Here is a 27,660-nt window from a genome sequence, read left to right as displayed (position 1 = left end):
AAAAATCCAATATTATTCACCTGTATATAAAGGTATTAACATTATTGATAAATATCTACATTATGAGGAAATATTTCAAGGAATCCCTTATGTAAGCAATGACATACTTGTCAAAAATAACAACAACGATACGATAAAAATATAAACAATCAAAAATTACACGTAAATATGAGATTAACGGAAATCGTCAGCTTACATAATACATGAATTATTAAACATCACCCCTTAAACTTTTGCAATACGAAAACCTGAACGTATAGAAAGTACTATATGCATAGTCGTACGTAAGTACGACGCAAATGCATGCATTACATGAAGTGAACGCACTGCAAGAGCGTCTCGAGAGTACTTTACGGTTTACTCGACAACTGCACTGTTTGCACGTAACGTGCAACTATAGTTTTATATTTTATATAGTTTTATATTAGTCGCAAAGGTATATGAAATGTGTGCGAATCACTGAACATGAATGTATTTAAAAATATATATATCTTGCACGTTAGCCATTTTTAATTTAGAGAGGGTTGTACAAAGTCATACCAATTAATAATTTTTTCAAAAAAAAAAACAATCCTTTACCGTTATTGTTGTCATTAGAACGGATACAACCAGAAATAGTCATTATTTAATTAATCGAATTAAATTACACTAGATATAAATATTTTTAAAATCCAATTACCCGAAATACAGATTTTTATACGATAGCGGGTTGATAAGAACTTGACAATTCAAAAGTTTTTATAGCGACAATTTTTTTCGACAGGTTTCTAGGCCAAAGGCTTAGAAGGAAAGGTCAATTTACTTTTTTTTAGTTGAAGGAGGAATAAGGACTGTAAAATAAGCCACATGATGGTATGTGGTCACCACAAGTGCACCACCCATAGATATTGACACTATAAGAAATATTAACCAATCCTTACAACGTCAGTTGACTGTCCGTTGTGCCTGCAATTACATTAACTCACTCACAATTCAAGACATAGTTACACTAAGTATTCCAAAACAATTATCCAAAACAAATAAGTCCCATCTTTTATAACGATGTTCGATTTCATTCGTTCAGCGACCGCCAAAAAACTAATCGTTAATTTATTCAGCTACTTACTGGCATTAGTTTGTTAATTATAAACATTGACACGTTCTATCCAATTCATATTCCTCAACATAACTAGCGGTCCAATGTTTGAATACTTTTACTAAGTGTCATATTAATCTTAATTTTTTATCGATAAATCTTTGTCAATAATAAATTGCAAAATAAACATATAAAAATCGCTTATAATTTTGTTTTTCACAACGTTATTTTATCGATACATTTATCATCAGACTGTTTTATTACACCCAAATTCGACATTAATTTTAAAAAACCTATACAATCCTTTGTCCTGTCTGACAATCAATGCACATTCAGCTTCTGTAAAGCTGATATTCGGATCATATATTTATTAATGTGTTAACATCTTAACGCTCGGTACACAGTAGCTTAGAGTTCGAGCGTCAGATGACGTCACAGTAAGATTTCGAGCGTCAGATGACGTCAGCGTAAGATTGTTATTATTATTACACTCACCATGTTTTTTTTATAAAATAAGTATTCGCAAAGTGAGCATTTTTAGAAATTCCAACTTTTAGAGCCCGACCCCTTTTGGATTCGTATTTTTGCAGAAAAATACCCGAACGTAGCCCGGAGGGGTATCTAGTAACTAATTAACTATATTGAATCGAATCATAATAAAACAAAACTTGTTAATAAATATTTATCATTGTATTCGATTTTACTAAAAACAAATCATGAGCCGAAACAAACTAAAAAAGTAGACTTAACAGCTACCGATCCAACAGCTATAAATAGTTAAACTGTCGATAAAACAACCGCAGAAACCGTATATAAATGAGTGTTTTAGACCATCAATCACCATTTTAAACGCCAAGATCAAATAAACAAGTCATTATATTAAAAACAAGCGAATGCCTAACGTACGTTGCAATATTTTTTTGTTTTGTAAACAATTATACATATATTAATCTTACCACTCATATATATGGCCCATTTGCCGCCTACCTAATATAAAGAAAGTTAAGTATGTGACATACTACTTACTGGTGGTAGAGCTTTGTGCAAGCTCGTCTGGGTAGGTACCACCCACTCATCAGATATTCTACCGCAAAACAGCAGTACTTGGCATTGTTGTGTTCCGGTTTGAAGGGTGAGTGAGCCAGTGTAATTACAGGCACAAGGACCATAACATCTTAGTTCCCAATGTTGGTGGCGCATTGGCGATGTAAGCGATAGTTAACATTTCTTACAATGCCGGTCGGTGGTGACCACTTACCATCAGGTAGCCCATATGCTCGTCCGCCGTAGTAATTAGTAATTACAACATATAATAATAATAAAATTTTGAATTTAAATAACTCTGCACAAAAATCACTTCTTAACTGTAATAAAACGAATGTGATTGTTAGCCTTTTAACTTCATTATAAGTACCTAAAAATATTTTAATACAAGTGTCGTCGGGTCGGACCTGTGAAAGTTATAAGACCCTTTTATTAAGTAGGAAATCATCTTAAAACGCCTGAACAGATCTTCATAGTATATAGCTAAAAACTACCTTGATCTCGATTACAAAATGAAAAAAACCGCATCAAAATCGGTCCATCATTGGGAACGACATCCCTCTTTTTACTTTCGATACAAAATAGTCTAGTGTTACCGTATTGACAAGATTAAGCTGCAGATTCGAAAGTAAAAAAAAAATATACGTTCGTTTTGAGAGAAAGTATTGTCATATCAGTTGTTGCCTGTATATTGTATTATAACGTTCATGCAAATTGACAAACGAGGCCGTAAATATATATATTAAAATAATATATAAAGCTTATTATTGTGTAGAGATTATGATAAAATAACTTAGTATTAGTATTCGTTGATACAGGATATAAAAAAATATTTGTACAATATCATTATTACATGTACATATGTTTACGATTGATAAAAAAGTTTTATTACTTTACTTTACTTTTATTACTTTTATGCTGGTCATTCTAAATATATACTTTAAGTATCTTTAAATTCTTTTATTTAATACCACTGGTTACGTCACTCAACTTAGAATATTAGATAATTCCATATTTTTATGTTATAAATTGAAAAAAAAATTATAAATATAATTTATAAACATACTAAAATAATATTATAAACATTATCACATTATAAATTAGAATATAAAACCTAAGATCTATTTAATAGATTAAATTAATATTTATTAAAATGAAATTTAAATAAAATTAATATACATTTTTTGAACTATTGATGTTTATTGACCATTAATATATTGTAAATATAAAAACAATAAAACGCTATTAAGGTCAATAAACTTTACGCAAGTACAGTGTAGTTCCTTAATCGGCAACATGAAAGCCTCATGCAATTAATCACGTTATTTCTTTATAGAAACAAGCTCTACACCACTAGTAGCCTTTGTATTTAAAATAAAACCCCTCTTAAATGCATTAGAAGTAAAACTTACTAGTCGAATTTCAATGCAACGTAAGCATTTAACGTTTCTGACGATTAAAAGTTCCAATGATTTGCATGCAGTTTTATTTTAGTAAGCATATTTATAACACATTATTGTTTAAGTAAGAAAAGTAGGTTGTAAGTGAATTATTTTGTGATAAATCCGTTGAACGTATGTCGCTTTGTGCGAAACACGATTTTACAGTTATGATCTGTAGTGGCCCCTACTTAAGCGACCTTAAAACAACATTTATATCATAATTAAACGATAATAACACGATTAGCGGACTATACAAGAGCTGAAAAGTAAGAAATAAATTATATTCCGTGTCAAATTTATTACGCGATTCGCTTCAAAATATAAAACACAAAAAGAAGAGATATAGAATAAAGACACATAGACACAATACAAACAGACAGATACGTTTAATTTCTTATTCTGAATATTAATATTAAAAAATAAAAAAATGCAAACGAAATTTAAATAAAAACGCAGTTATGTCTTTTTAAATAAATATTATGGAAAATAAAAAACCACTGTACTGTTACTGTTTGTATATTTTTATTAGTCTATATTATAAATTAAATCTTATTTTTATATTTAGGTTTTAAAAGACAATATTCGGTATTTTAATTTAGTGACAAAATATAGTCTGTAAAAGGACATTGACCTCATTTGCGTATATATTTCGCGACATGAATAGATTCCCTATATTTGAACAAATTTTTACCAGTATATTATTTTATTCCATTTTCAAAACGAAATAGAATGTATTAAAATTACTATCAAAGGTCATTGACACTTATCACTTTGAATGTTTACTATTAAGGAATCACTTTAAGTGCTAAATCTATACTGCCTCTTATATTTTTTACATTTATTTGTGTATACAAATATGGAAAGTAAATTTTAAAATGTTGCAAATGTATTTAAACTGGACTGCGATCCATTTAAAATTAGTGAGGGAGTGATACTAGTAAGCCACACGAGTTTGAGCTCATATTCGTACACATAACAATGGATAATACACTAAAAAAATGATTTCATTCATCAAAAATCATTTCATTCGTGACAGAAGGCGCATTGGCAAAAATAGGCAAACGTCCGATTTTTGTCGTCCCAGTCACTGTTAAGTAAAAAGGTGAAAAATTTATGAAAACATATAATCAAATATTATTATCTAATTTGGATTGTTAACTCTATGAACTGAACTATCTCTGATGAACAGCGATACATCAAAAAATCATAAGGCTCCAGTTTGAGCTAAAACATATAAAACCTGTTTAGTTTGCTTGTGAATAAGTTTATTTCGTGCGATCCGGAAGTTAACTCGCAAATATTTATTTTATTATTAATATTAAGTAATACGATTGAAAATAATTTGCTTTCTAACAGACTGCGGTATGGAGCACTAAATACCTCAATTAATTTCGACAAATAAGTTGTTTGTGGTGTCGGTAAGTGACTTTTCTAGTAATTAAATATGGCCGCCAGTGCTGTTTATAATAAAACCAGTTCGTCATTTGTCATTTTATGTGCAAATATATTTTCATATTATGATTTACAATTAAAATGAGAAGCATTTATTATTTTTTAATATTTATTTATTAATACGAAAATATATCATTGAAATGAAAATGAAAATACATATATCCATATTACTATATGGATAACTCGAGACATTCAATTGCAAGCTACATCTTTATTATATTTCCAAGTATACGAAATCAAAAGAAAACACACGAAACATACATAAAAATGTTTACGTAGGCATTAATTATTATGCTGATACCAATACTATTTTTGACAGCTTAAATCCCCGGTTCAAATCAAATCAAATCAAATTACAAACCTCCGGGTCCTGGAAGAACCTGCGGCCTTACTTCAACTGCGGCCACTAGATCGACGAGGCAGTCAATGTAACATAATAATAATAATAATGCATATTATTAACGCACGTAACTTTTTTTTATAATATAGGTAGGCGGACGATCATATGGGCCACCTGATGGTAAGTGGTCACCGACACCCATAGACATTGGCATTGTAAGAAAAGTTAACCATCGCTTACATCACCAATGCGCCACCAACCTTGGGCACTAATATGTTATGTCCCTTGTGCCTGTAATTACACTGGCTCACTCACTCTTCAAACCAGAACACAACAATACCAAGTACTGCTGTTTTGCGGTAGAATATGATGAGTGGGTGGTACCTACCCAGATGAGCAATACGAGCATAACTAGCAGTCTCAATATTGTCCTTCATAACGAATTAACTCGTCAACACATACGGACCGCACACCGATCGTTGTTATTCTTCAAATAATTACATTGTTGGTTATCAATCAATCAATCAACAGCCAATCGTTGTCCACTGCTGAACATAGGCCTCTCCCAAGGTGCGCCAAAGCTCCCTGTCCTCCGCCTTCCGCATCCAGTTGGTGCCCGCCACCTTCTTAAGGTCGTCGGTCCACCTGGCTGGAGGGCGCCCTACGCTGCGCTTGCCGATTCGTGGTCTCCACTCTAGGACTCGTCTGCTCCAACGGCCATCGGTCCTACGACATACGAGACCAGCCCACTGCCACTTCAGCCTGCTAATTTTGCAAGCTATGTCGGTGACTCCGGTTCTTTTCCGGATAATCTCATTTCTGATCTTATCCTTCAAAGATACTCCGAGCATAGCTCGCTCCATAGCACGCTGAGCGACTTTGAATTTGTGGACTAGTCCCGCAGTTAGTGTCCACGTTTCGGCACCGTATGTCATGGCAGGTAAGACGCATTGGTTGAAGACTTTCGTCTTCAAACATTGCGGTATAGACGACTTGAGGACTTGACGAAGGTTGCCAAATGCTGCCCATCCCAAGCGAATTCTTCGATCGGCTTCCTTCTCGAAGTTGTTCCTACCGACTTGTATTATCTGTCCTAGGTAGGTATATTCACTAACAACTTCGAGAGGTTTCCCCTCGACGTATATCGGTCCCGGCACGACATGCCTATTGAACATGACCTTGGTCTTGTCCAAGTTCATACCGAGACCGACACACCGGGAAGACTCGCCTAGGCTACGCAGCATTTCGGTGAGTTGTTCCAGCGACTCTGCTATGATGACGATATCGTCGGCAAATCGAAGGTGTGAGATGTACTCGCCGTTTACATTGACTCCATACCTAGTCCAATCCAGCGTTTTGAAAACGTCTTCCAACGCGTTGGTGAACAGTTTCGGGGATATTACATCCCCCTGTCTCACCCCTCTGCGCAGTTGGATCGCCTTCGTCTTACAGTCCTGGATGTGGACAGTCATTGTAGCGGCGTTGTACAGACATCTCAGTACCTCGATATATCTCCAATCGATATGACATCTCTGCAATGAGTCGAGCACTGCCCAGGTTTCGATGGAGTCGAAGGCTTTCTCGTAGTCCACAAATGCCATACACAGCGGCTGATTGTACTCTTCGGTCTTCTGCACAATCTGCCGAACAGTATGGATGTGGTCCACGGTGCTGTAGCCTGATCGAAAGCCGGCTTGCTCTGGGGGCTGGAACTCGTCAAGTCGTCTGGCGAGACGGTTCGTGACGACTCTTGAGAACAGCTTATACACGTGTAGTCTGTAGTTTTTCAAGAGGGTTTTATCACCTTTCTTGAAAAACAGTACCACCTCACTCCCGCTCCACGTTTCCGGGGTCTTGCCATGTTGGATGACGGAATTAAAGAGGCTTGCTAGCTCTTTCAGGACCGGAGTCCCGCCTGCCTTAAGCAACTCTGTTGTGATTCCGTCATCTCCCGGAGCTTTGTTGTTTTTAAGCTGTTCTAGAGCTGCCGCATAAGAGGGGCGCGCTGGTCATCAATACTGATTCCCACGGGTTTATCCGATCTTGAAGAGAACAATTGCCCATAAAACCTCTCTACTTCTCCGACAATCTCAGGCCTAGAGGTAACGACCCCACCATTTTCAGTTTTAAGTTTTGTCAGACGCGGCCTCCCAAACTTGCGAGCGAACACTTTCGATCCCCGATTTTGCTCAATCGCAGCCTTGATGGCACGGGTATTGGAGCGTCGGAGATCGCGTCGCGTCAGCGTTTTTATTGTTCGGTTTAAGGCCTTATCTGACAAAAACGATGGTAGTTCTCGTCGTTTTCTCATGAGCTCGAGTGTCTCAGCAGAGAGTTTTGGTGCGTTGTCTCTTCTCTGTGGCGGAAAACACTTGCGGGATGTGTTTTGTAGTATTTTGACCAGCGTGTCGGTTCTCTCATCAATGCTGCTTATGGTTTCCAACGCGGTGAATTGATTTTGAAGTTCCATTTGGAACTTTTCGGAGCCTTGAGCAGCTTGGAGCATGGTAGGTCGGAGAGTAGACCTCATCATTCTCGATCTTTCGGCTTTTAAGTTGATATTTAGAGAGCCTCGAACCAAGCGGTGATCACTTCCGGTATTAAACCTGTTGATCACTGAAACATCTCTAAATATGTGCCTTTTATTCGAAATGATAAAGTCTATCTCGTTCCTTGTCACGTTATCGGGGCTTCGCCAGGTCCACCTCCTCTGAGGCTTCTTTTGAAAGAAAGAATTCATCAAAAAAAGCCCCTGCGCTTCGAGAAAGTTTACCAGCATTTGCCCCCTGTGATTTCTGCAGCCCAAGCCGTAAGGTCCGACTTTCGATTCACCGCTATCTTGTACTCCCACTTTAGCATTAAAGTCTCCCATAACAACATTGTAGTGGGCCTTCGAGGTGTCGTTGAGGGCCTTTGCGATGTCCTCGTACATCGCTTCGACCACATCATCAGAGTATGTCGAAGTTGGCGCATATACCTGTACGACCTTCAGGGAGTACCTGTCGGAAAGTTTTAGGACAAGGTACGCTACCCGGTTCGACACACTACTGATTTCCACAATGCTGCTAATGAGATCCTTTTTGACTAGAAAACCGACACCACCCTGGGAGAGGTTATCACTTTCGCGGAAGTAGAGTAAGTTACCGGACTCTAGAGTTATCGTGTCCTCCCCCTGTCTTCGGACTTCAGATAACCCCAGTATGTGCCAGTTTATATGACTTAACTCTACTTCTAATTCGGCGAGGTGATGGTCCAGCCTCATCGAGCGTCCATTATACGTTGCCATGTTCAGTCGTTTTATACGGTAGCCTGCCGTGAACCGGTGATTCTTAGCACCCCCTGCCCTGCCGATACCGCGACCGCTACCTTGGTCGGGCCTAGCGGGCTTGCCGGTAACTGGGGGCCTTTTTTTGGGCGCATCTGCCATTAAGGGAGGGGTTTGCCCATACTCGCCGCGCTAGGCAGGCGTGTTGGCGAGCGCAGTAGAGGGGTAAGATGTTTATGGGAGGGGGGACGCTGCTGCCCATCCCCCCTTTTCCCCGTCCCTCAGTCGCCTCTTACGACACCCACGGGATGAGATTGGGGGAGTACTATTCTAAGCCGGTACTCCACGGTTTTGCGGTAGAATATGATGAGTGGGTGGTACCTACCCAGATGAGCAATACGAGCATAACTAGCAGTCTCAATATTGTCCTTCATAACGAATTAACTCGTCAACACAAACGGACCGCACACCGATCGTTGTTATTCTTCAAATAATTACATTGTTGGTTATATAATTACGTTATTACACAAATATTTAAACAGCTAAGCCTCCATTTTTATAATGATACCTTACAACACATGTTAACAAGTTTAAAAATTTCACGGGAACAATTTAAAAAGTCAAAAAAAAAACCTAAAATTATTATACCGTTGTTGAACAGAATAAAAGTAAAATTTATGACTGTGTTTATAATTTGTTAAATTCTTACAATTATTAATGAAGAGAATTTTTATGGTGGGTATTAATGTATGACTCCCATATGATGGACCGACCAAATAAAAACAACCTTTGGCGGTCCTTTACATGAGTGCACCAGGCTTACCACTAATACGGAATATGGCGAAGGCTCGTGAGGCGAATAACATCTGCGCCGAACAATTCATAATACTACATGACGACCACGACCGCTGATAAAAGTGTCACGACGAAGAAGAAGAAGAATTCATGTTACCAGTTGATGATATCCTGACCTATTTCTAGTGCACAAGCGTGTACAAGCGCAAGTCAAGCACTCTTATACTCCGATGGGATGACAAATATCACACGTCTACTGGATTTGTTCAGGTGCAGTACCAGCTTTACATATTTTTTTTTAAGTATATAAGCTAGCGCTTGACTGTTATCACACCTGATAGAAAGATTATACAGTTTAAGATGGAGATACGCTTGCGTAAAAAATGCTATTCACTCTTGATTTGAAGGTACATATTGTAGGGGGTGGGGAAAACAGAGGTCGGGTACTCCAGACCTTAGCGGTGCGTATCAGAAACGAGGAAGCAAATCGTTACATGTATTATAAATAATTAATATGTATTGAAATTAATATTATTTAATAGCCAATTATTTTGTTACTATATCCGATTTAATAAAAATATAATCAATTTCGGAACGTAATTTATATTACTTTGCGATTAAGACAAAATATTTTCCCGCACTTAATTTAAATTGCTTCACTAACACCGATTAAATATAAATGTGACATTTTGTGTATTTCATTGAATTGTAAAGTTTAGAAAATAAAAATAATATAATTTATTCTGTATACGTATTTATTACGTAATATCTGAGGTACGGGAGAGTTCAAACTTTCATACTCCGGGAAGACTCCGGGCATAAAGGAATTTCTTTAGTAGTCAGAGCGGAGTTTAAACCCAGAACCTTGAAATTTACAGCCATATAAGCTAGCCACTAGATCAACGAGGCTTTCATTTTTATCTTATGATGAAAAATTTCTAATACACAAAAACGATTAAGGTTAAAATCTATCAATCTAGTCGAATTTTTTGTTCGCATGTTTCCATTCAATTTAAAAATGAATGGAGCAAGTAACAGGTAAAATTTATCATACTTAGATTTATTTTTATTGGCGTATTTAATCATCTGTCACTTTTTTACTCATCTTTCAATAATCGTTCCCGTTAATTTCAAACAAAACCGTAATTATTACAATTATCTGATAATGAAATATTTTTAAAATTATTCATTGTTTGCGTAACATCAATAATGTATATAAATAAGTAATTTGTTTATAACTTATGACTTTTTAAATTATAACCTTGGCAAAAATCATAGACAAACTAGCTTTAACCTTATCGTTTTACATATTTATATATGATTTATTACATTATCATTATAAATATTAATAGTATATTTGATGAATTTAAAAGAAACAACTTTTGTCCATGCAAAGTTCACATCAAGATATGACACCAACTCCTATTATAGTCTTTAAAATAAAAAGGAGGAAATGACTATCTTGTGACAAATTAGATGAACTTTAGATTTTTTATATTGATATTTCTTTTCAACCTACATTCTGCGCCGAACCGAACCGAAACAGCCTGTGAATGTTCCACTACTGGGCTAAAGGCCTCCTCTCCTCATTTTGAGGAGAAGGTTTGGAGCTTATTCCACCACGCTGCTCCAATGCGGGTTGGTGGAATACACATGTGGCAGAATTTCAGTGAAATTAGACACATGCAGGTTTCCTCACGATGTTTTCCTTCACCGTAAAACACGAGATGAATTATAATCACAAATTAAGCACATGAAAATTCAGTGGTGCTTGCCCGGGTTTGAACCCACGATCATCGGTTAAGATTCACGCGTTCTTACCACAGGGCCATCTCGGCTTTTTTCATTTTGACATTCTGCGCACAGAAACTAAAATACATGTAGATTCCATATAAAAAAATATCCTTATATTTCATTGATTATACTTATGGCATTTATAATTCGACTTTATGTTTAATTTCATGATAATTCGGTTTATTCTAAACAATTCCGGTATTTTTATCATGAATTGAGAGTCGTCGTTAAAGCGTTGAATTGCGAGATACATTGTGGTACCGTTACCGCAGCGCTACACATATGTACTATCGTACATAAAACGTAGTTTAATGAAGACACACGTGTGGCGAATCTGCGAAATATCTCGCGTATTTCCGAACTTTTTCTGTACGATAGATTTACAGTAATGTTACCAATAATATGGCAGAATGTTAACAAGAATGTGTGTAATAAGATATGTGCTCGATAAATGTGAACCTTTACTTATTACTAGTGTTTGCCCACGGCTTCGCCTGTGTTAGGAGCCGGTATCGGGTATTTAAGATCGAGAATAGAACACAAAGTAAATAAGTAACATCCTGTGAATATTAGCCACTGCTGGACTAAGGCCTCCTCTCCCTTGGAGAAGAAGTTTTAAGCTTGAAGCTTGTGTGGCTCCAGATTTAAGTTTTAGTCATCGGGGCGCAGCCTTATGGTCACAGCATAGGAATAAGCGCCGGAATTCCAAAATTTAAAATAAAAAAGCAACCTGCATGCATCAAGCAAGACTCACCCTCCAAGTTGACAAAATGCCTGTATACGACATGACTGTTTGCCATCCCATAATAAATTGTGTCAAAAACCTCGTGTGATAGATACTTTACGTTTGTTAATATACAAAGCTTTCATGTAATGTTATGCAACTGTTCAAATTCGTATTGAATAATATTTGAAGAAAGTTTTTCGGCTCGTTTAAAACAAACTACTTTAGCTAAGTGTTAAATAACTGTCTTTGGCAATATTTTATGCATTCTCAAAAACTACAAGCAGACATAAGTAGATATTTCACAAAAAAAAAATCATAAATTAAAAATCAACAAAAATTCTACTACGATTTTGTATGTGCTTGATATCCTGAAACATTGAAGCCAAAAAATCTAAAAACAAAAAATGACACTAGCAGTAAAAAAATCAAAGATATCAAAACTACACAAAACATGCCAATCATACACGCCACCTACGTCCTATAAAGGGCAGCCTTGCGGTGTCAGCCTTCGCGACCACGCTGGGAGCTCCGAGGCAGACTATAGCAATTGCGTCGAAGAACGATGAGTGGGGCGCGATGACCAGTACGGGCGCATCACGTGGACTCTTTGGAAGATTTTCACGACCCACAATTCGCACGCGATGGAACCCAGCCGCCACCACCACCAACCGAACGAGAGACAGAATTGAGAAGCGCAGTTTGCTAGAACGAGACAGCAGTGTTAGTATGTTTATAAAATTCGCTTAGTTTTGTTAATCGAATGCTCTGAAATACGATCGCTTTGACGTATACACTTAGATTTCTTGTTATATTTTCAAACTGCTTAATTAACGATGACATGACATGACATAAAGACTAAACCTTAATCCTCCATAATCGAATCGAACAGTTAACTTCCGCAAAACGAAATACTTTTAAAAAAAATCATATTTTTACATACGAGTCATATTCGTAACACATATGTGATATGTTATGTAAGGACGAATGTTATGTAAATTAAACCCTCTCGAGAGTTGCTAAGAGATTACATTTATTTGATTCATTCATTTAAATATACTCACACACACAAACAACACTTACATGCTACATACACAATGACTTCCATTGAGCATGTTTGATAAACTTAATATCAATGATAGCGATGATAAATATGGTATAGGGAGCAGTATTTTAAGTGTAAGGTTAATAACTCAATCTTATCGTATATCTAAAATACACAATTGTGCAAAACTCTCTCTTTAATTCACTTAAATAAGGATTAGAATCCAATATGATAGTGTCTAAGAATTGACATCAGCAGGTTTCCTCCCAGTGATTTGCTACACCACCGCACACAAGAATAAATAAAAACACAGTTCAAAAAAGCAGTGATGGAAAGCCCATAGAATAACGGGTAAAACACATAAAAATTACTAAACTTTTACTATCAACTTGTATGTGAAGCTTAAGGCTACCTCCCCCCTTGAAAGAGTTTAGCCACATTGGGTGGTATAACCTCCACCCAATGAGGCAGATTTTTATTCGATACATGCATGTTTCTTGATGATATGCTTACCTTCAACGTAGAACACGAATTAGTTATTTAAAAAAAAATAAGCACCTGAAATTTCATTGATGTTTGCTCGGATTTGTGTCTTTTTCTTTCGAATGTGAAATCAATGACGATAGAAAGAGATGTTTAAAAATACTCTCGAGACAACGTTTAAAAGTAAGGCTCTACGTTTTTAAATATTTCATTTATAACATATAATATACAAGCAACTATTCCACGTCACTTATGTAAACATTTCATCACTAGCCCAATATTGGCTATTTTCTCAAACCACTTCTGTTTACTTTGTAATCCATCAAAAGTTTTTGACGAAAGGTTATTGAACTCTCTAAAATAAACTGTAATTAGAACACGTGATGAGTGTTTGAACACATCATAAAGGAATCAAGCGATGATTACAGGCACAAGGGGCATAACACCTTAGTTCCCAAGGTTGGTGGCGCATTGGCGATAAACGATGGTTAACATTTCTTACAATGCCAATGTCTAAGGGCGTTGGTGACCACTTACCATCAGGTATACGGCTCGTCCGCATTACAATTCTATAACAAAAACGCGTTCTTGGCGGCTCAGCGCATCCATCTAACCCTAAACTAAAGCCATGATGAACGGAATTTGGAATTTGATTTCCAATTCAAAATATTAATAACATCAAATCAAAATATTTTTTATTTAAATAGACTTTCACAAGTACTTATGAATCGTCAAATGCTACCACTAGTTCGGAATGTGGATTCTACCGAGAAGTACTGGCAACAAACACAGTAGTTACTTTTTTTTACATAAATATAAATTTGTATTATATTGTATTTATAAGTTTGTATCAATTAACACACACTTATTGTCTGCACGAGATCCAGCAATCATTCAATCCACGCATGTTTGTGAGATTATATTCAGTAACAGAGTAATAGGCTTTACTAATAAAATTATTTTTTATAACTAATTGAAGCCTGCGGCAACTCAAGTATAGACTGCGGAGTTTTATTAAAAATACGTACACCAACTCCTCAAACGATTGTTTAACTTTATTAAGACGGAAGCATGGAATGATCATTTTATTTTTATTTATAGTATTAAATTAATGTGTGTAACTCTTCTATGCATATGTATGTAACAATATTAATCATTATATCGATTATAATTAATCGATCGTGTAAGCCCAACCTCGCTCATATAATAATGATAATAATGTCCGCCAAGCCGATTCCGGCCACGGCGGCCAATCTCAAGAGAGATAATACAACTACACAGGAGATATTATACTGCACAAGTGTGTGCGCAAACACAGGTGCACTCTCTATTCCCTAACTCGCATAATCCGATGGGACGGCAATCTGACACGACCGGAAAGAGTTCAGGCGCAGGACGTCGTTACGTGCTTTAGGAGGCACGGGAGTGTACACACTTCCAACTTCCAGACTCCGGCCTCCTACTGAGAATTTTCTAACAGAAACACCCAATAACTATTTATTGGCTCGACCTGGGAATTGAACCCAGGACCTCCGGATCTGCTGCCTTACATCAAGCCACTAGACCAACGAGGCAGTCATATATTCGGAATATGAATGTTTGACGATAGACGACCAATAATAGACGTATTACAATCCGCAAAACTTATATTCAAGCAATGTGACCCAAATGTTATCTAACCCAAACAAACTCATCTGACCTTCGTCTCCCCGAGAACTATTATTTTAGCATTTTCAACGTCATATACTCTTATATCTACATTCTTTTTCCTTTTCGGATTTGCTGGAAGAAATTTATTCACATGATAAACGTGCTTTATTGCTGTTGTTTTTATTGTGTCTAATAATTATAGTGATTTTTCTAGATTTTTGAACGCTTTGGGTTCTAATGAAGGTAAAAAAATTGTATATTTAAAATTAAATATATAATTTAAAAGATATGTCTTCTTCAAAGTTCTAAATACCAGAATTATTTAGATTAATATCAAATAACTGTATTTACTTACAACTTGAAAAACGTACGCTGTCAAGCAATCGAGCTCTTTATAAATATTGACATATTTGTACCATCACGCAGTTTTCTAAACCTTACCCGATAGCCCACTTCTCTACCTAATACAGTAAAAAAGTGTTGTACCCACTAAGTCATCTCGGCTCTTAATTAAAAACAAGGCACAGTTAAAATAAAAATAAATAAAACCTCTTTCGTATTCAATTAAAACAACAACTTCATAGCAATTATAATTCTAACTTTAATAAATGTAACTAGAAATCTCGAATAGTGAATCTAAATTTAAAACCTAAGAAAACCGATTTTTACCGTTAAATATTTCGTGTCTGCGTTTACTTAAGTCGAACTTAACCTTGAATTAAATGACCTATACAAAGACATAGGACAGTGAACTTAATGCGGTACATAAGGTTATGATATATTTATAGCACAGTATTATATACCGAAACGAATATAACGGTATGTGGTTTCTAACAAGTATTACCATCAAAATGTAATTTGAATCAAACATGCAATTTGATACCGGATTTTATTTAATGTATTATAAAACTATGACCGGCCGTATTGATATATCTTTCAAAGTCCACCGTGGCGTAGCTGCTGCCCAAGATTGGATAGCACACATTCAATTAAAAATTACATTAAAACTTTTTTGTAAAAAAAAAAGTATTAACTTATCAATTTATTAATAACAAGCAAAAGTTTAAATCACATTAAGATGCTAATTGACTAAAACGCGTGTAAAGACGCGTCAAAGCTTAACTTAATTTTACGTATTCCGTTGCAAACGAGAAGCCCTGCAAGAAGTACTTAATGACTGACCTACTTTTTTATTACAGTTGTATTTTCCACATTACAACTGCAACGAAACACGTGTTATCCGACACACGCAGTTCTCTTCGCGATGTTATTCTACACCGACAAATACAAAATGAATTAGCAATAGCATTTGCCTGGATGTGAACTCATGATCTTCGGTTAAGATCAACTCTTTCTAACAGAACCATAGCTCTTCAATAACAAAACTCAATCCATAAATCATAAATAACGAATGATAAATAGTATTGATACATTACTGGAGGTAGGCTTTGTGCAAGCTCGTCTGGGTAGGTACCACCCACGCATCAGATATTCTACCGCAAAACAGCAGTACTTGGTATTGTTGTGTTCCGGTTTGAAGGGTGAGTGAGCCAGTGTAATTACAGGCACAAGAGACATAACACCTTAGTTCCCAAGGTTGGTGGCGCATTGGTGATGTAAGCGATGGTTAACATTTCTTACAATGCCAATGTCTATGGGCGTTGGTGACCACATACCATCAGGTGGCCCATATGCTCGTCCGTCTATACCTATACTATAAAAATAATAATAATAATAAAATCTAATCATTTAACATAATCATACTTAAAAAGATAATCAACGATGATGATCTTACTTATAAACGTAGTTTAGCGGATGATTAGTTAAACAACGCCGTCTTTTTTTTTCAAATGTCAAATCAATAATGACAGAAAGAGCGAAATCATTGTTTCACTAAACCACTAAATATTCACTAAGTGACGTTCATAAGTAACGCCGTCAATCTATGTTAGATCAAGACGTATGTGATGTAGGTTATTATTTTATTTGTTTAGCGGTAGTCGAATGAGAACGTAAACATTATTTTCCGTGAAACGTCACGGCTCGGTAACGGAGAGTTGTAAATCTGTGCGTTCAACTAAACCTAATCTTGATAATACGGAACTTTCTCTCCACCATGAATTGTCAAACCGTTTCGTCGGAACAGGTAGAACGCGTTAAGTTTGCACTGAGCTTCACCCATGCCCTAACTGATATTATAAATGGGAAAGTAGGTTTGTAACTTTCCCGTCTTAACTACTTAATCTTTTAACTAACTACTTAATCTCACTTAATGGATCATCAAATCAAATCTTATTATATTTTTAATATTAATGATAGTAGGTACGCAAAGACTGTTATCGAATCGAGACTGTAATAAGTAAATCTTTGTCCAAACTGTTGTAGCAATAGCCAATAGTATAACAAAACATTGTGATCCGATCAACCCTGACATCCGAGTTCTTATGTTGGTGCCACCGCACGTGTTACTACAAATGGATCGTGTCGAAATACAAGCAATACAAACATCGCAGTGATAGCATAACTGTATACTTCTAAATATATAGATTGATTGCTACACACGCCAGTAATTGACATAGTATATGGTATTGGTTACTATTAATGAGTACCTCGTCTTTTTATCGCTACTGCTAACAGGAGAGCTGATTCATTTTGCGCCCAGAGAATCTGAATTGAATTTAAAAAGAAAAAGCTGCTAACATTTTTGCTTTTACACGCGGTCACGATTTGTATAACTATTTTTTTAATTTTTATTCGTATATATATATTTAAGGCTTAAATTCGTAAATAATTTGTAATCAAAACATATATTTATTCGTATATTTCATATACTAATAACATAAATGTGTAAAGCAAAACGAACTTAAATCCTACAAGTTGTTAACTCAAATATAAACTACATTTGAAGTACTGAGGTTGCTTTACACAGTACGAAGCCATAATAATGCATTCACCCCTATACGTTAACGCCTCAATCGATTTTGATCATCGTACCCTCGCGCTCGCAGAAATCTTTATTGTTTTAGAAATCCGTGTACTTCAAATAGATAAAAATATTATTTTGAAATGAAAAATTCAAATTGTCACCTAACAGTACAAATCGATCTTACATTACTCACGAGGAACAGTGTCTCAACTATCTACTTTTCAGAATTTCACCAAAACAATTTAATGAATATTTAGCTAACACGCAATGTACGGTTATAAAATGCAATAATATCTTCGTGCGCTGTTCAGTGCGCTAAAATAATAGAAACATACCATTTATATTGTGACGTCATAAAAGCACTAACTACACCATTTTTTAACGCTGAAAAAACGCATCTCGCGTTTCTCCCACGGGAACAGTGGACGAGTATGTGGGGCACGCCGGTGTCCGAGGCGCCGAGTGCGCCCTGAACATCAGAATACCTACCAAAAAATCAGCGGTACCTTTTCCGTCTTAACGAGGAGTGCCACGGTATCGCTTCATGCTACCGTGAGCACTAGCTATACCATACATGACTTACTCGCACAGTTTATCTCGTCCCTCGGACTGGGTCACGCTAGTTCAATTTTTGCACATCCATTTTCTGTCTAGTGAAATACTATTCTTATTTTAATTTTTTTTTTAATAACCCCGAACAAGCCAAATCTGGACAAGCATCACTCAGATATCATGGGCTCAATTTGTGTTTATAATTCATCTCTAACTCGTGAGGTACGTGCACATGACTATGACAAATGAAGTTTTGCCACATGTGTATCTGACATTGTAGCAGCATTGTGGAATAAGATTTAAATCGACCCTTTAAAAGGAGAGAAGGCCTTTTCCTAGCAATGGGGTACTTACTCGCTGTTGCACTTAATCCTCCTATTCATCTTTCACCTTTATACTATTTTTTTTTCAAGCTTTACCATCTTTCTGTTTTTAAAACTTCTAAATAAAGTACAGTTGATATATTTCTTATCAAAATATATGGTAATGATTACAATTAAGTAAATTATTTATGTACACTAAAGTGTTGTGAGCAAAATTGTTAATTCTACGTTCAAAGTTCACTTAAAATTATTTTAATTAAAACTTTTTGGGTGTTTACTGTTTTGTGCAAATTCAAATTTACTTCATTGAAGTAGACCAACGAGCACTTTAACAATAAATTTCACAGTCGTGTTATAAAATTTCTACAAGCTTTTCGTTTTATTACCACCGTTTTCAAATTCAAAGTCTTATTTCATTAATTGATTATCTTTGTAAATCATCCACCTTAACTAACCGTATCTATTCCACCCTATTCCAATCGGAGTAGGAATAAAGTTAAACAAACCGCAGATTTACAAATTGCATGCGATTTTCTAATTGATCTGATTGTATTACGCACTACAAACAGTTCTTGATTAATTTACCTTTATTTATAATACAGCACTATTCCACTTAACAAGTTATAACAATAGTAATTTAACTTTCGAAGTGCCGAATATAAATTCTCAGACATTGAAAGCGCAATTTTTTCGCGAATAGTAATTATCATAGTGAATATCATAGATTATTCAAGATTTCGAAAAATTATATCGCGTCAATTGATATCGGTGTCAAAGTTGTGTATTTGGGTTTATTCCTCTTGTGGTTGGAATAGGCTATACCAACCAAGGAACATCTTAATTTTTTTAGGGATAATAAATTTTGATTGAATTTCAGATTAGACCAGAGAATTTCAGATGCCTCAGAAGGTCGGCACCCGGAGCGTAAGTAGTGGGGAGAGGGCGATTTCACCTAGATGAAAAATACATTTTATCATTTCAAAACACTTTTTTGAAACGATGAAAAATGTAATTAATCTTATCATACGCAGTTTTAGTAACTTTGACGTTTAATTATATGAATTGTCATTTTTCCACTAAATTTTTAAAAAAATTAATTTTTTTTTTCATTAAATTTAATAAAACGTTTTAATTGTAGTTTCAAAAAAATTGGAGATATGTCATTTTTCCATTTAGTCGACGATATATTGAAATAAGTTGAGAAATGTGTTTACAAACCTTATGTGTGTTAACTTAATTTAACAATTTCATCTATTGAGATATTCCAATCCCGAAAAGAACAATTATATCGGTCGAATTATTGCACCACTCAGCATTGTCTCGATTTGATACGCCACGCTCTACAAAGTCAACCTTGTACGACAACATTTAGAGACGCACCGTAAATATATAGCCTACTAGCACAGCCACGCAACTATCCACGTAGAATTAATTTTTGCATGTACGTATTTTATTATGGAAATCTAAAAATTTGCGAGGTTACGTGACAGCCATTATAAAGTAACAAATAGGCAGACGAAATTACTTTCACATTTAATGAGCCAGTACACTTAGTAGGTCACGAAGGTTCAAGCCTCCTCCCCTACCCAGAAAAACCTTATTTACGAGGGAAACTACAAAATGGTTGTTAATTTAATTAAATAAAAAAACCCTTCTAAATTTCTTTGTCTTCAAAATGTGTCGAAATAGCCTAATTGGACTTTTTTACTATATACTCTTATCTGGCATGCACTGCAAGGCCTATTTAATATTTTGGTAAGCAATTATTCGATACAACTCTCTCGTCATGTTAGTATGCCAAAAATCTTCACGCAAGTGCCAATTTGTACGTTACAAAGTATCGACTCAATTAGATGAACAAACTCGTAACAGCATACAAGAAGCATTCATTTTTATACACGTATAAAACATTCGTGCAAGTTTTACATTCCCAGCACAATATGTGTCATCAATGATTGTTCTCATTCCATACGTTACGTGCATTCGAATATATTTTTGTTACAAAACAATCGATTTCTTTTTTCCGACTGTTTGTCTATCTGTTTGTTAGTAATCTTTAAAACGGCAAATATCTTCATTATTATACTCCTTATAAATAATTCAGATATTATATATTTTTACGTAATGTTTCAAGGTACCGTTTAGTTTTTATGTCGTCGAAATCGATTGGGTCTATCAAAATTGCAACAATTTCAAGTTCACGTACTATATATCCACTATTTTAGGCATATCCATACAATAAATAAAATTGAAGTGTCTGTCTGTGATTTAAAAAATAACTACCTCTTTTTATGTTTCCGCGTGCTTAGCCGCGTGTTTTGCTAGTTATATAATAATAATGTAAGTATGTGAGTTGGATGTTTGTTACAAATTACCCTTTAACACGGTTAATCCGTGGACATAAAATATGTGCTCTTTTTAAAAAAAAAAAAATATTTTATTTAAATTACATCCGAAAAAAGGGCAAATAACAGCCAATAAAATACAAATAAACGTTGTATTGACGTGTCGCGATTGCCTATAATGGTTCCACTTCAACTGCGACACGAAGGCCAACTCGAAACGTCACTTTGAAAACTAGATTGACATTGATCAATCCTTATAGCAAATCTATAATCATTTATTATTTATTAGATGTTTGTACATAACTTTATAAGTTAGAGGCCTTCGTCTTATTACTTTGAACTTATAATTTTCGTAGATTTTAAAATTTGGTTGTACATTTCATAATTGCTATTGATGAATTTGACAATGGAAATGACAATGTTACAGCACTGAATATTTTCCTTAGATTTTTAGAAGGTTTCAGTAGTACATCAGGCCACTAAATTTTCGGTGGGGATATTGCGGTTTGCGCGAGATCAGTTCTCAAAAATTTGAACATTCCAAGGAAACGTTTTCACTCCTCAACTGTTTTTGGCTTAAGATTTTATTTAATAGTTCCATTCATTTTTATGTTATTGGCGATGTAACAAATAGTAACCATCCCTTACATCGCCAATGCGCCACCAATCTTGGGAACTAAAATGTTATGTCCCTTGTGTCTAAGGTTACACGGCTCGCTCACATTTCAAACCAAAACTCAACCATACTAAGCAATTATTTTTAACGGTAGAATAAATCTTTCGTTCAGGGGGATTAAATATTTTTAAGATATGTAATATCCCAAAAAATATAATTCTGTTTATCTTAAGTTACATTTTGCCAATACTATTATGTATAATGGCATATGATATAACCCGATAGCGATAGATGGCGCTTATTCAATATGTTAATTTTCTAAATCGCGCTGTCTAAATATTCGTTATTGGTAATATATAGTGTGGAACAATACTTAGGTTTGCTTACCGTTTGATCCCCCGAAATTAGTTCGGCGTAAACAATTACCAACCAATCCGATTTACTATTTATTATTTAGGATTATTAAATGATTACTTAAATATGAATTAATATTTTATTATTATTATTATATATATATAATAGTATCTTAGCGATTACCCTACTTCTCTGGTAGTTCTTGACGATTCATGTGTACTTGTAAGTCTACTTGAATAAAAAATATTTTGAGTTTTTTTTTTATATGCCCCGGGATGGCAAATGACTCTACTCCACCTGATGGTAAGTGGTAGTAGAGTCCAAACGCGACGACGGCCAGTACAGTCGGGAAGAATGTTCTGTACTAGCCGTCCCCGCCTTGCCGGCCCGCAAGATGCCTCTTCACGCCTCGTTTGAAGGAACCCGGGTTGTAAGAGGAGGGGAACACGTGAGCTGGTAAGGAATTCCATTTTTTGGTAGTGCGACAAAGAAAGGAGTTGCCAAATTTCTTTGTGCGCGATGGAATTGATGTCACAGTTAGGCGGTGACATCGAGAACCAAAAGTGAGTTTGATTTTGATTACTCTCAGCAAAACCTACACGGTAATTAAATTTTAAAATTACAGTCAAATTTTGTAATGCAAAATTCCGATACAATTTGAAAAAAATAAAAACTTTATTAACGTTTAACTGGCTTTTTACCTAATATTTTAATCGTTCTTTTAAAATCCTTCAACATCGATCATTTACGAAAAATTTGTTCATAAAAAAAGAATCTTAAATACGTAATTGAACAAGTTACAAAATATCGTAATTTAAAAATAATTAAAGTTTTATAGAGTAATCGTTACTAATTATGATATTTCTTAATGGATTGAATCATTTCAATTTTCTTAGTTTTTTTTTTAATTGTATGACCTTTCTTCAAAAGTTAATCAAATAACCCTTCCGTGAATAATTGAATAAGTTAATGTCCATTAATTTATTATTTATATTTAATTTATTAACAAGACAAAGAGAATTTTGTTTCTGTAATAATTTCAACTAGAAAAAAATATTCTATATAAAAAAACAATACTAGGAGTTATTGTATCAATGAATTATTGCCATCTTGTCTTAATATGTTCAATTCAAATTTTGAATTTGCCTGATAACCCATATCAGGCATGTTCTGTATTTATACAAAAGATTTAGGACGTAATAATTATTATATTAGGAAGTCGGAAGAAAAAAAATAGGGCATAAGCTTCACGCTTTGCGTTCGTAATGTGCATTTAAATTACAATATTCCATCCCATTCATTATATACACACACATGAACGATACGACACATAAATCAATATAGATCGCTAGTAAGAAGTTAATTATTTTAATGAACTTAATAAACATAAAAGCCGAGCGTATAATTACCAATTTATTTAAAGTAAATAATTTTGTAGCAAAATACAGTATTTGTAGTTGAATATTTTTACCAAAAAATACTTTTTTACATTCGGCTGAATGAATTACTTTTTTATTTTTGGGTATACCTGAACTCCCGTAATACATATGTATATATATATATTGATGTATATATATTTATATATAATCACGTAATATGTGTATCCTTAATAAATATAATTATAATTAAAAATAAGAATAGTAAGTTAAGCGACAATAGCGCAATGGTTCGTGGTCAGCCTTGCGATGTTAAAATCGCATTTTCAATCATTTTAATTATATTTCATATCAATGCTCTTTTGATGATTGATGATTTGATTCTAGTTACCATAATAAATACCAAGTTCAATTATGTGTAATCAACGTTACATAAGAAATGTAATAACAATTATATTATCTTAATTCGTATAAAGAGAAAGCTTACATATAGAATAAAGTTCATCGATCTTATGAAAATCATGTTTGGCCAAATTATATTATTTATGTATCTATCCCAAATTGATTTAAGAATAATCTGCAATTTTCGATGGTTCGCTTCAAAATTCAATGAAGGATCTTATTGATAATACCATAATATATTTAATCATAATCATCATAATAAGTAATAGTGTGTTTGTGTGTATTGGTGGATACACATGTGGAAGAATTTCAGTGAAATTAGACACATGGAGGTTTCAGGATGTTTTCTTCACCGCCGAGCACGAGATTCAGTGGTGCTCGCCTGGGTTTGAACCGGCCATCATCAGCCAAATAGCCAACTTATCGTATATACTTGGCGGATAGCGGCTAGTATGGTATTTAATATAACCCTATATATACACTTAACCTTCTATTTACATTCATTTAGTAGCAAGCACAAGCGAAGCCATGACGTCTCTCCATGACGAAGCCGGCACAGCTGATCACAAAAAAACTTACAGTGTAAATGCATATATCGCATTAATCATCGTTTAAAATATTATACGCTTATCTAATATCTTTGAATTCTGTTCTATTGTTTTAGCGTGAAAAATGCACAGATAAAACAAAACACACATGACTTCGAACTCTCTATCATACCAATTTTTTTTTTTATCTATTCGACTTTAAAAGTAATTTAAATTAACAATAAACAGATTTTTTTTATGTTACACAATAGATTTACTTATATCTTTCTTTTGCTCGCGGCCGCACGCTTTTTTACTATTCAACATTTTCAAGGCTCCTATTTATTTTCAACAATGCCTAAGTACTAGCATTGTTAGCGATGTGAAATGATATTTGCTGGTGATTATTAACAGAACATTAGATTTTCAAAACAAAACAAAGACTTGTAAATCTTGACGAAAACAATAATCCGCATAAATATAAATGACAGCGACAGAAAGGGAAATGAGATGACTTAGGGTATGTATTTGTAGAATTACAAAACTAGTCATAACTATTATACCTATTTATACATAATACATAATATTCTGAAACAACACAGCTGGGCAAAGGGCAAAGCAGCTGTGGTGTGCACCAATCTATATATTATGGCAATGTATTAATTTCTACTATAGTATTTGCTTTAAAGTACAAGCATATGTACAAGGCGTAGACTGAAAAGCAACCTAGCTGAGACTACGACCTTTTCACCAAATTATGAAATATGATATTGTTAACTCTTTTTTTATGGTTTTATACCTTAATATTTTTGTCTTTGTTTCTTTTTGGGGAATAAAATTATTTATTATTATTAAAGTTGTACATATGTGCGGCTAACTTATTTTAAAACTTCGTAATATATTGCAGCGATTTTAAAATAATGAAGCTTATCATAAGCAGTTGTTTGTTTCTGCATAAACTTAAAATAAAATATGCATTGTTTTGTTTTCTTTCGATTATGTTATTTAGAATTTCAAGTGTTATTTAAATATGATAATGAATTATACATATATGTAATGTCTTATAATAATTGTATGGGTGAGTTCGTTATGTAAAATACATATGTTATTTTAACATCAATTACTTTTGAGATATATTATATGTATAATATAATGTACATTATTTAACTTTCATAAAAGTTGTATAGTTAAAAGCGCAGAAAATCTTTATTTTCACAAATAAACACACAGGTTTCATTCGTATGGATGTTTGATATTATAGATTCTAATATTAAATAATCTTAAGATAACAATAAATTAATTTTAATTAATAAGCTTATACAACAGAAAAAAATATCACTTATGTGAATGTAACGCAACATACATTTGTAATAATAAATTCATTTCTTTAAAATGATTATAATACATTAAATATTTAGTCTTATAGTTATTTTAATACATATTAAAATGCAATATTTCAGATAAAACTATTGAAAGTAATTAAAGGTACGACAATTTACCTTCTCCAGCCAGTCATGGGTTTTTTCCGTAAGTCTTCCTCGCTCAAGCCATAAAGGCCGATGCAAGCAAGGAACCAGGCCGTCACGATCAGGTAACAAATGACAATCACCCGAAACGGAAGGAGGATGACAGTGAAGATCGCCGTCTGTAACAGAAATCAAATTGGAAATAATTCAATTTTACACGAACATTCGATGATTTATCACTGTAATTGTTTGGTAGAAAACGTCCTCAAAATAACTTTCAAAGAGAAACCTAAATGATAAAAATCGCAAAATGCATCAGCATGTTCTATAAATAAGCGTATGTCTTCTAACACTTGCGTCAATTCTCTTATTTGTTTACGCAACGCATTGAAAAAGAAAATTGTTGGAGTTTACGTATTGAGAAGGCGAGATGATCCAGTGGTAAAAATGCGTGAATCTTACCCGATGATCGTGGGTTCAAGCCCGGGCGAGCGCCACTGAATTTTCATGTGCTTAATTTGTTATTATAATTCATTTCGTGCTATACGGTTAAAGAAAACATCGTGAGGAAACCTGCACGTGTCTAATTTCACTGAAATTCTGCCACATGTATATTTTACCAACCCACATTGAAGCAACGTGGTGGAATAAGTTCCATACCTTCTCCTCAAAAAGGGGAAAAAAGGCCTTAGCTCAGCAGTGGAACATTCACAGGCTGTTACTGTCTGTTCGTATTGAATTTATATATAAAGTGAGAAAATATTTTTAGTATAGGAACATAGTTATAGAGGATAACTACTGTTTAAGCGTATGAGAAAAAAGTGTGGAATGTGCGGTAATTTGTTTTATCATAATAGAGGTTCAAATGCGTTTATATTATCCGCAATGGGGATAATAGAATAGGCCAACCCGTCCGCAGTGCAATGGACAGGCCTCGCTCCGGGGGAGCCGCCTTCATGATCGTCGTGTCTTCTAGACTAGGTTAAATATGTACAACCTTAATTTTCACCCGCGCAAAATTAAAACCGATAACTACACAAATATATATAATTGATATCCTAATAAAGGATTGAGGAAAAATAGCCAACTACACAGGATATATTATAGCTCACAAGTGTGTGTGTGTGTCACACAAGCACATCCGTAACCTCATTATCATAGGCTGATGAACAGATCCAACTGAAGAGGTTTTTGGCTGCAAGTAAACAGGTTTCCACTACACTACATTCTAGACCGTGTCGGCGCTTTACAACATTCAAACGCGTGAACTTTTTAATTTTTTTTTAATTTTTTATATTTAATAAAAAACTTCGAAGTATTCTTTGAGGCATGGCAGGGTAATAACTGCAAAATTTCAAACTTCGAGGCCTACCGAGAATTACTTGACAATAAAAACCCAATTTCTTATTAATCCAAGGTAATCAGTTCGTAATATCTGATTATCAGTGATGCGATGGTTAACCATCTCGTACCATCACGATACTGGTACCGTTTTAACCATTTAACTTCTAGAATCTTCGAGGTTACACCTATTAAACTTTGCAACTCGTATATTAGAAAAAACATTTTCACAAGCACATATTTGGATGAATGTATTTTTTCAGTACCTTAATTTTCACAAATAAAAAAAATTATACGTAAAATAAATCGACTAAGTGTAAGTT

General features: G+C 34.5%; 1 protein-coding gene across 2 annotated transcripts in view; it reads right to left on the bottom strand.

The window, feature by feature from the left end:
* Positions 1-27,660, bottom strand: part of LOC126774305 (lysophosphatidylcholine acyltransferase) — a 59,297-nt gene that overhangs the window by 23,946 nt on the left and 7,691 nt on the right. The window contains exons 2-3 of one of the 2 annotated variants that reach the window (XM_050495768.1): positions 26,030-26,175; positions 12,410-12,636 (exon numbers count right to left, since the gene is read on the bottom strand). In XM_050495768.1, coding sequence (XP_050351725.1) covers positions 12,410-12,636; positions 26,030-26,175 — 373 coding nt within the window. The remainder of the gene's footprint in view (positions 1-12,409; positions 12,637-26,029; positions 26,176-27,660) is intronic. The other variant, XM_050495769.1, reaches the window with a different exon arrangement.

This window comes from Nymphalis io, chromosome 16 (genome assembly GCF_905147045.1).
Source record: "Nymphalis io chromosome 16, ilAglIoxx1.1, whole genome shotgun sequence".
NCBI classification, from domain to species: domain Eukaryota; kingdom Metazoa; phylum Arthropoda; class Insecta; order Lepidoptera; family Nymphalidae; genus Nymphalis; species Nymphalis io.
This window is presented reverse-complemented; position numbering and strand designations above follow the sequence as displayed.